Source organism: Bombus huntii, chromosome 16 (assembly GCF_024542735.1).
Source record: "Bombus huntii isolate Logan2020A chromosome 16, iyBomHunt1.1, whole genome shotgun sequence".
Lineage (NCBI taxonomy): Eukaryota > Metazoa > Arthropoda > Insecta > Hymenoptera > Apidae > Bombus > Bombus huntii.
This window is the reverse complement of record NC_066253.1, coordinates 5,951,670-5,962,653: the sequence shown is the minus strand read 5'-3', so window position 1 is coordinate 5,962,653 and position 10,984 is coordinate 5,951,670. Positions and strand designations below refer to the sequence as shown.

Genomic DNA, 10,984 nt, shown 5'->3' with positions numbered 1-10,984 from the left:
GTCGCGTTAGATTTCAGATGTTAATATCATATGTTACTGGTAGCTGGCGCCTAAATCGAATCGTCAGTTTAGAATGACATCTGGTTTGAAATATACGAATAAACTTTCTGCTGCCAACTTCAAGTAAAATAAGTAAGCATATACTTATTTTATGTTCGTCTCTTTTCCTTCGTCAAAAAAAGTAAATAAAAATTACAAAATTTATTACGTGTCATTTATAATAGAACATCGTTGTGTTAATAGATGAATTAACGTTTGATTATTTCGTTCAACTGTTTTTAAATGTCAGTTATACCTCAATATCTTAATGAAAGTCAATTGACATTTAAATAATTATTGACATAAACGTCAGTGAGAAAGTTGGTAGTATTTGTCAAGCTTGCATGCTATGAAAATTTTACGATCGCTATATTGCTTAGATTATTGATTTCTAAGTATTTGCTATATTTTAGAAAAATAGTACTTACCCATATTTCACAATTAAAAATATTTTTAATTTAGTAATAGTGTAAATAGTATAAATACAGTGTCCCACGAAAGTTTTCTAATACTTACTGCAGAAAATTTTTATGATTATATGTACATTATACGAAAATTTCTGAAATTTCGTTAATACTGTAACGAGACACAATTACATATCGTGATCATAACAGTAAAATTTGATACCATTTATTGCAAACATGCACTAGTGAAAAATTAAAAGATCTGTTTCAAATTTTATCAATATAATCACGATAGTTGTGTCTTGTTACAGTGCTAATGAAATTTCAAAATACTTTGTAAAATATACATACATAAAAAGTTTGTAAGAGTGTTCAAATACTTTTATAAGCCACTGTAATTTGAAAATAGACTAGGTTTATGGAATATCGGTTGTACTAATTTAATAGTATTAATCTTTTATGTGTTCCTAAAAAAAATTGTTGAAGAATAAAAATTTATTTCTTAGATTAAAGGAATTGAGATAATTATCCCTTTTTTTTAGTATCTGGAAATGGCAGACACTGATCCACAATTAAAAGAACTTTTATTCCCAGCAGAAGAGACTTTATTTGAACAATTTTTAAGGTTTGGATTATATATTAGTGCATTATACCAAATTATATGTCTATTGGCAATACTAGTGGTTTTTCAAAGGGGCCCTTCCGATGGTATAGCTGCTTTAAAGGTATTGCATATATGTTTTATGATTAATTTAATTGACTTACAGATATTCTCAAGTTATGAATTAAAAACAGGATGATCCAAGCGACGTAGAGTGTTCAGAAAATAGTCCTCAAGTAACCCCAAGGAGACCTCATAGACCACGAAAACAAGAAAAAAAAAAAAGACGCTGAATTGCTTCCTTGCCTGTACAAAAAATACATTATTGAATCATTTTTATATTTCTTAGGAAAACTACATTTATATATTATTATTTGTGCAATTCTGATAAAGTATTGTATGCTAAATATATCGATTACATTTTAACTATTTAAGAAATATTTAAAAATATGAATGAAATAAAATTGTTTTTACAAAAACATACTTTAATTGTCAATCATTTCATATTTGTATAAATTATTATACATTATTATATCATATATCTTATTAATATAGATTTGTATTTATACTTTTAAGAAATTTTGATATTGTAAAAATAACGTATTTAAATAATATTTTTGCGTGAATACATTTATTTATTATCGTAAAACTATTGTTACTGAAAAAAATACAGATGACAAATAAATCCCAAAAAGATGTAATCCGAATACATACAGGAAACGCTAATAGCTTATAAAATAATTTATAATTATACAGGGTGATTCACATAACAAACCATAATTTCTTTTTTGCCGAAATTAGGACAAAATCTTAGAGGAAAAAGATGAACTACATATACACGAATGTTTTTTCACAAATGCAATAATAGATGTGCATTTTATTACATATTGCGGTATTTTTAAGTAAATAGAAACATTCATTTTTTATTACATACAACATCGATCGAATCGCTTACTTAACTCGCTCACTCTACTTAAAAAGTATTAGGATAACATGATCGAAAACTGGTTAGTATAAAAAATATTTTAACTTTAATTTTGTAGAATTTATCATATCAAAATCAAAAATGATATAACGCAGTAAAGCTTATATTTATGCTTTTTTGTCTTTCATATGATAAATTCTATAAAAATAACTTTATATTTAATAACATACTTACATTTCACTTTTTTTCATATTAATACACATATCACATGCTATAATTGACTATAACTGATTCTCAATGCTTTAAATATTTTACTGAATAAATGCTCTCTTTATCAAAATTTAAAATTTCGATTAAAAAATCGATCTTTCCATATACCAATGTTGATCAAAACGAAGTGCGCAACCTACAGGCAACAAGTAACAACTCTATTTAAAGGGGGTGACGAAGAAGATATATCGTTGTATCTTATGCTTTAGCGTTATAGGTTATTCTATTTTTGCATTTGTTTAGATTTATACTTCTTAATTTTAGGAACGTAAATAATAGTAACAATAAAAGTATAAAAATGGTTTTCATAAACATAGTAATTATCAAGCTTTACTGGAATTAATTGATTCTAACATTATGCTTTAATCCTAAAAATATGAAAAAGTAAATATGATCATATTTTCTAAATTATATCTTTCGCTTCATTAAGAGAGTAATACAAGATGTTGCATTCAACGGGAGTATTGTCACCACAAGACATTTTGGTAGAAGTTAGAAAATTTATTTCCGGAGCTGTTCGGCCGACTCATAGTACAAGCACGCTTGATGTAACGCGAACAGCTTTGACTTTACTTCGAAATGTACCTGCCGCAAGAGATGCAGTACTTGAATATTTCTGCAATGTATTTTTCATTGCAGTTACCAAATATGTTCGTCAGCTAGAAGTAAGTTTAGTAATTGTGCAACGATTGCACAAAATGCATGATACAGCTAAAGATTTCTATTAAATTATATCTCATTTTTCTAGACAAATCAAAACTTAGCAATATGTGAGGAATCTATAATAGCAGAAATCCACAATGTTTTAAGTAGCTTTATTAATGGCAATCCAGAAGCATGGGCACCAATTATTTCAGCATGGTCACTAGAATTATTAGGTATGCAATCATTAAATTGTTTGAAGTCAGATTGTTAGAAATAATGTTAATTTTATTACAGGTAAACTTTCTTCAGAATATGCAAAACGTGGAAACTTACCTGCAAATGCTGGAATTAATGATTTCCTTCAACAATGGATGTCTTGTTGTGCTACCCGTACTTTAATTGATATCACTGCTCAATGTCTTCAATGTCTTATGCATTCAGATACAGGATCTTGTATTAAAGCACTATTAGATACTAGCGTATTACATAGTCCTCATTTTGATTGGGTAGTAGCTCATGTTGGAAGTTGTTTCCCAAATACAGTTATTACCAGAGTGTTATCATGTGGTTTAAAAGATTTTTGTGCAATGGACCATGAACATAATGTTAAAGATCCAAAATTGAATTCAGTAGTTGGAATTCTGGGTCATTTGGCTGGTAGTCACTTTCAAGATATTACAGCAGCATTATTAGACTTATTCAAGGTAAAAACTGTTCTACATACTATAATGTTAACTAATGCTTCTCAAAATACATTTAATAATAATATTAGTAATAATAACAACAACAACAATAATACCTTCAGTGGAGTCTGCAGGAAGATGTAAATATCGATGAGGATACAAAGAATCAAAAATTGGCTACTGTTCCATTTCTTTTAAATTTGGCTTCTCTTTCGCAAACTCTTTTAAAAGCAATAACTAGTGATGTATTGCAAACATGTAAGTAGATGTATTTAATGTTATAGAGATAAAATATAATTTATCCGTTTTATTGTAGTAAAGCCAGATATAATCCCGCAGTTAGCTTTATTTGCCTCAGACTGGTGCAAATATTTTGATAACCAACCTGAAGCCCTGATAGATCTAACTGTTCATCTGATATTAGGATGTGAACAAGGAGCATCTCAGCTAATAAATATTTTGCTAGATGCAAGTTTAAATACAAGTAATGTTGGGTATCATAGTGTTAACGCTGCTCAAAGCGTAAAAAGCGTATGTTCTGAGATACTAGAGTTGGTATTGCAAGAGATAGATCTACTTTTGAGGACACATGGACCACAATCTGCAAATATTGCCTTACTAAATTCAGTCAAACAAGAATTTCCAGTAATATTACCATTACTTTTGAATCAAAATCCACTGCGAGTTCAAACAGCTATCAGACTGCTATGTTTTCTTGGAAGTCAAAATCCTAATATGTTAATATCTGCAGCATCGTATATGTTAATCAAAGCTGTAACTACTTTCCATCTCGCCGCTTTGATTCGGCTTGTTTCTAATAACATTGTATTATTTTCGTCTAATAACTCTGAGACGGAAAATGTATTAGCCAGCTACAGTTACTTTACACAAGTAGTTGAACAAGCACTTAGAGAAATAAATTACAAAAATGTTATAGAAAAACAAGAAACAAGACAACTCTTTCAAAATCTTACAGTATTGCTAAAGTAAGTACATTAAGGTAGTTGTGTTATACTTTTTATACATTTGTATAACTTTGCTTTAATAGGTGGGAGAAGCATAACAAGGCAGTAGTACTCCGGTCAAAAATGATAACTCAAGCTATAAAATCCAATCTACACCAAATCTCCACTCTGTTAACAAAAACAACTGACTTCGATTTGGCTAATGATATTGCTAAAATGTTAGACTTATTTAGTATGCCTGAAAAAGATAATTTTTCCCCAAATGTAGAACTCACTTTGAAATTAACGAGAGCTATGATACAGTATTTCTTTTTATGCATAATGGAAGATGGTAAGTATTCAGTTAGTCTCTCTTTAATCAAAATCTTATAAATAAAATTTCGATAAAGTTCTAAATTTTAGACATCACACGAAAACAACAGGGTGTGAAGATCGTTTGTCATTTATTAAAAGATTTAACTTTTTATTCGCCATGTGCTCGAGTTTTAGCTCTAAGAGAAATTCTGGGACATAGTATCAATAATAATCCTGCAAAATATTTTGGTGCAAAAGAAAAATTTGAACCAAAGTTTGAGGAAACGTTACTTTTGCATCAAAACCACAAACAGGTAATGGTTTTATAAAATATTTAAAAATTGCTATTGAGAATTATATGAATCTTATTCTACTTAGGTTACGAGTACGATGTTAGCTCAGAAACATTCTTCAGTGTTTCACGCTGGAGTAATTGGACATGGTCCTCGGAGACCGCCACCAGAAAATAATATCGATAAAGAAATTATTGCTCTCAATAAAATATTGCTAATTGATGTAATAAAGGTAAAATTTCTAAAAATATCATACAATTATTGGATAAAATTATTAAATAATTTATTCAATGCCTCAAACTCAATAGGCATGTTGTAGTAATCGTGAATCGGAACGATATCCTGTGAACCTAGATGCTTTAACAATGGTCAGTTTATTGTTAGTTGAGCTAGTTTCACCTGATGTTATGTATAATGGATTACCATGGCCTGATGAAGAATTTACAAAGGTATCATATTAATAATTTTGAAGTATTATAATTGTAATGCTAACAGTTAACTTTAATATAATGTTTCAATATTAGGTTACTATAGAAAGAGATTTGCAAATCCATCGGACATTCAAGGATGTTCCATTATTATGGACATTATTAGAACTGACAGCTTGGTACAGACCAGCCTTAGCTTACTGCTCAGTTCTATTGAGAGGTATTGCTGCCACAGTTATGGCTAACTGGAATATAGAAGAAGGTATTTTACTCGTGAGTGTTATGGCACTTGGTCAGTTATTACCACCTCCATTAGCAAGTATAAGGGATGTTTTGCCAGTTTTAGAACCGCATCAGGTAGGTTTCTATGATTAAATAATAACCTCATACTCATACATAATATTTGAAATCAAAATAAAACATATCTTATTGTAGATAAATACTATAATGAAAGAATGTGTATGGGCTTACATGCGTGAAAATGTTCCATCACCTGCTCTTTTTACACGTAGCGAAGGAGCTAACATAGCTTGGCGAGATACGGACACTTCTACTCCAAATTCACGGTTTACAGAAACACTTCGTTTAGTTTTGTTATCCAATATTCATACATTGGGTCCACTTTATGCTGCTCTTTTCTTACAATAAAAATAAATAGTTAAATTTTCTACCATATGTACATATTTTTGTGAATAAAATGATATAAATCTAAGAAATTAATGTTATATTAAGAAGATATTTAGAATAAGTATTAACACATCCTTTAAATTTACATTTTTGTAAAAAATATTTCTAGATTATTTTATTAAATTACATTTGTAGAACAACTTCTCCATTAATATTGCATTAATATAGTTTGTATTTATTTAAAATGATATTGTGGATTAATGTCTAAACATTGGGTTCGCCATTTACTATCCTCGAAATGTATAACAATAAATACATTTTTAATCATGTTTTTATAACAACTCTATGTATAAAATAAAAGGTACCATTTGTATTATATAAAATAGGAATTTTTTAAGTTTACTAATATCTGAATACAACTAAATAATATACAGTATAATACGATATACAAATACAATGCAGATAACTTATAAATAATTTTCTCCAATTTCATTTAATTATGTCGAATGAATATTACTTTCATTCACTTAAATGTAGTTCGCTACTTTCAAATGCTAGTAAAAAGAGAAATTAATACAGGTCAGACTAAAAAGGAAAACAAAACAAATAATAAATTTTAATTTTTATAAAAGCATATTCACCTAAATACATACAAGAAAGAAATGTTACTTTGCTTTGTATCATTATTAATATAGGAATGATGATATCTATGATGAGCGAACACTGTACGAATTAATTGGTTGTACGAATACCCTAGGTGGGTGTCTCGTCCTGACGAAATGATTATACATTATGCAATGATTCGATTCACGTAAACGTCACGATCTTAATCGCGCGCTTTGAGAGAGTCTTTTACATAACCCCGTTTTATTCGGAGCATAAAACACTAGTAAAAAATGCTGAAAATATTTAATCACTTTCTTCCTATGTACACTGCTCGTTGTCTGGAAGATATAACATCTTGTGTGTAAATCCAGAACATTCAAACTACACCGAATGCCTGTATTTACATTCGAGCATTTTACATTTTACACGTTCGAGTGCAAACTTCTACGCTTTGTCAACGTGTTACATTATTCAAAATTCCATTTGATATAGATTGACATAGTGTAGAATCACTATTTATGTTTCACATATAAAAGGAGGTATTATTTTTCATGATGTACAAATAAACAATATTAATTGCAAAATCTATAGATGGTAGTCGCGAAACTGATACATGCTTGCGAGCAACTGATACTTAATTGAATATTTTTGAGTATGCTACAATCATATGTAAAAAATAAAAGAAAAACTATTACGTAATATGAAGGTATATTTATATATGTGATCTTCTCAACGGCAAACAAAGAATAAAAATGTGTGATTTGATTCATATTGAAGACCTTCCATTACTCTATGAAGTAATTAACAGTATTTGACATCAAATGGACTTACTTTACAATAAATTATTATTCAGTTCTTCAGAATTAAAAAAGTTCACTTTTAAAGTCTATGTAAATTGAGTTTAGAAAAGTAGTGTACTCATGCCACCCATTTCACTTTGTTCTTTAACGAAGATCTCGAAGTACTGGTATATGATTGTGACGGCGAGTAAAATACCAGTACCTGAACCGATTGCACCAAGGAAATCAGCCAGTACAGACAGAGCACCGATACACAATCCACCAAATGCCGCCGCGGTAGGAATATATCTATTCAATTCATGAATCATAGAATTGTCTCTATGGCCTCTCATTACCATCTGTTGTTCTTTTAATTGTTTTGCGACCTGTAGAATAATTTTAGGTTTGATTAAAATACAATATCTATTAAAAACATAAAGAATGAAAATAATATAATAAATTCTTACGGCTTTTGCTGAGCTGCCAGAAACCTCGATCCACGTTTTCGAAAAGAAAGCACAAGAACCAAGCATAAAGAGAATATAAAGAATAGCATGAATGGGATCCTGAAGTATATGTCCCACAGATTCTGGTGGTGACAAATAATAACATAATCCTCCAACGGGGTAAGATCGCGCTGGACCACCACCGCCAATGTCGGACCATACTCCCAACAAATTCACTATAATATTTCCTTGAAATTTGACTGCCAACATTTGTGAAATAACATATAAATTTGACACCAATGCAGATTGGAGAATGATAGGAATATTGCTTGTATAAAACAATTTAATAGGGTAACTGCTGTATTGTCCTCTGTATCTGGCAGACTTAATTGGCAAGTCAACACGGAATCCCTAAAAATAAATATATAATTAGAATTTTAATTGATATTTTTTCATTAAAAACAATTTTATTTTATTACCTGGAAGTAAATTACAATAGCAAATACTAGGATTGTAGCAAGTAAGTTCATAAGATTAGGAAGGTTCTGTCTGTAGAACGCCTCACGCAGAGCTCGAACTTTGTCTTGTCTTGTAGCAAGTAAATGAAACAATGCGATTACTGCGCCCTCGAATTCTGTGCCACGTCCTAATGACAATGAAATAAAGACGTTGTCATAGTTACAATATTCAGGAATATCAATAGAAAAATGAAAATAAGATCATACCAGTATTAACAGTAGCTGGAGAAAATGCTTTCCATACAATTGTTTCACAAATATTTGTAGCAATAAAAAGAGAGATTCCACTTCCTAATCCATACCCTTTTTGGAGCAATTCATCCAATAATAATACGATCAATCCAGCAACGAATAATTGAATAATAATTAATAAACAAACACCAGCTCCAATTTCTGTTGGATCACCATACATTCCAGTCATTACATATACAATAGCTTGACCAACAGTGATAACCATTCCAAATACTGCAAAAAGTAAAAATTAGATTGCACGTTACAACTTAAAGGCATACAATATTCTTGAAGGTGCATTGTGCTTTTCTTACATTTTTGAGCACCATTGAAGAGAGCTCTATCTTTTGGAGTATCACCAACTTCAATTATTTTCGTACCACTCAACAGTTGCATAATCAGACCAGATGTAACAATGGGAGAGATTCCCAACTCCATAAGAGTTCCTCTATTTGATGCAAGTATAACTCGAATCCAATAGAAGGGATCTGCACTGTCCGAAGACATAATTCCAAATAGAGGAATCTGGGAAGACAGAAAATGTTTTGTTAAACATAAAAATTTCATTGAATAGACACAGTGCTTATTACAAAGTAACTCTTACCTGACAACATACTAAGAAAATGAATAAGGTAATCGCAGTCCATAGTACCTTCTCTCGAAATTGAATCTATAAAAATGTTTGACCTCTTAAATTACTGTTTAAAGCATAAAGAACATCTAAAACATTTAAAAGAAAACATTTAAATGAAGCTGAATTTGATTAATACATCAATAGAGAAACCTTTTTAAAAGATCATAAATAAGATTAATTTTAAGCGACTGGAATACACTACATAATGTAGTACAAAAATAAATTGACATAGACTTACTTTACGTTCCGGCTTCTCTATTTCCGGAAGTATACTGCAAAACGGCTTTATCACCTCTAGAAATTTGACTGAAAAACAAACGGTGGAAAGTTAATTCTCACGTTAACAAAATACCGAACTAGAAACTGAAATACTAAAAGTTCAACGAAGCGAACAATATGTTGTACGAAAAATGAAATTAAGAGGTTACGGTTATCGTTAATCACAGCGACTGTAATCCTGAATAAAAGATTTTCTGAATTTCTGACTGGGAACAGTGTACTTACATCCCATTTTGAATCCGAGGTGTAACTATTCTAAAGGATCACGATGCTACGACGCTTTCCACTTACTCTATAATCAACAATGCCGCGAAGACACTAGATTAAAGTAAGAATCCGAGCAAACTCGGCTGCGTATGCTCGATTGGCAAAGCGTAGCGAGTCGTGGCTCCCTTCGTCGACACGTATCAATATGCTATTGTCACGTGACCTGATGATGTTGGCCGGCGTGAGTTAGAAATTCTTGGAAATGATGTTAGATGGCGCTACAATTATGTTAAATGCGCACGTGCGCATTGTCAAATGTTCTTTTTTAAATTCGTTTGATTTAACATGTTCCTTGTATACTTCTTGGATGCAAGCTAGTAAATAATTTTTCGATGAACGTATGACATCAATACAAGTATAGAAAGTAAATTAAAAATCATGAAACTTTGACAAATATTTTTGTTACAATTCATGTATAAGATACGTATACAAGGTGATATAATATAGAAATAAATGTTATACAAAAATTATTTTTTAACATAGTGCATTCTCTTATCTAAAAGTTGTATAACTTTGTCTTATTGTATATTTTTAAACTTTCGTCGGAGATTTTTAAAGTTTGTCTTTAAGATATTCATAACAGAGCAACAAGAAAGAATCTTCAAAAAAATAAGATCCGATTACTCTTTGTAACAGAACGTTACGTCAAACTGTAATCTTTACAGAATTGAATTCTCGTTGATGAACAACTCTTGAGTTTTGATGTCATAAAGCCTGGTATTCTGTTTACTAAAGTACCTAGATAAAAATAGAGTGTCAAAACTTCAATATTTCAAATTTGAAATTAGTCTAAAAAAATGTATAAGAAAGATAAATTATTAGAAATTTACAAACATAATTTTGGAAAAATATATTTATCAAAATACTGTTGTCATACGAATTTCAACTTACAATTACAAAACAAGACATAATTTAAATATAAATTTCATATAAAAATTATTTTCTGATATACATCGTACGGAATACAAATTAAATCAACAAAAAATGTACTAAAACTTAAATATTTCAAATTTTAAGTTAGTTTAGAAAAATTATTAAAAAAGATAAATA

The 10,984-nt window shown here is 29.9% G+C and overlaps 3 protein-coding genes across 12 annotated transcripts; 2 read left to right on the top strand and 1 right to left on the bottom strand.

Moving 5' to 3' along the window:
* The first annotated feature begins 51 nt into the window (after positions 1-51).
* Positions 52-1,527, top strand: LOC126874217 (protein MANBAL). 8 transcript variants are annotated; one of them, XM_050635991.1, is made up of 3 exons: positions 52-132; positions 986-1,168; positions 1,239-1,527. In XM_050635991.1, the coding sequence occupies exons 2-3, from the start codon at positions 995-997 to the stop codon at positions 1,335-1,337; spliced, it is 273 nt and encodes a 90-aa protein (XP_050491948.1). In that variant the 5' UTR covers positions 52-132; positions 986-994; the 3' UTR covers positions 1,338-1,527. The 8 variants fall into 8 exon arrangements, with proteins under 8 accessions (XP_050491948.1, XP_050491942.1, XP_050491951.1 ...); XM_050635985.1 differs by having other exon boundaries at positions 105-181; XM_050635994.1 differs by lacking the exon at positions 52-132 and adding an exon at positions 155-284.
* A 689-nt stretch (positions 1,528-2,216) lies between these two features.
* Positions 2,217-6,263, top strand: LOC126874171 (integrator complex subunit 5). 3 transcript variants are annotated; one of them, XM_050635873.1, is made up of 12 exons: positions 2,218-2,555; positions 2,670-2,904; positions 2,988-3,117; positions 3,179-3,588; positions 3,690-3,825; positions 3,884-4,553; positions 4,616-4,863; positions 4,935-5,140; positions 5,205-5,351; positions 5,428-5,568; positions 5,644-5,904; positions 5,983-6,263. In XM_050635873.1, exons 2-12 carry the CDS (start codon positions 2,683-2,685, stop codon positions 6,193-6,195), a joined length of 2,784 nt encoding a protein of 927 aa, XP_050491830.1. In that variant the 5' UTR covers positions 2,218-2,555; positions 2,670-2,682; the 3' UTR covers positions 6,196-6,263. The 3 variants fall into 3 exon arrangements, with proteins under 3 accessions (XP_050491831.1, XP_050491830.1, XP_050491829.1); XM_050635874.1 differs by having other exon boundaries at positions 2,217-2,904; positions 3,702-3,825; XM_050635872.1 differs by having other exon boundaries at positions 2,218-2,904.
* Positions 6,264-6,781: 518 nt separating this feature from the next.
* Positions 6,782-10,084, bottom strand: LOC126874183 (protein transport protein Sec61 subunit alpha). The gene is made up of 8 exons (XM_050635918.1): positions 9,893-10,084; positions 9,627-9,694; positions 9,359-9,424; positions 9,069-9,279; positions 8,731-8,988; positions 8,485-8,651; positions 8,027-8,416; positions 6,782-7,945 (listed from the first exon to the last, which is right to left on the bottom strand). Exons 1-8 carry the CDS (start codon positions 9,897-9,899, stop codon positions 7,682-7,684), a joined length of 1,431 nt encoding a protein of 476 aa, XP_050491875.1. The 5' UTR covers positions 9,900-10,084; the 3' UTR covers positions 6,782-7,681.
* Positions 10,085-10,984: the final 900 nt, after the last annotated feature.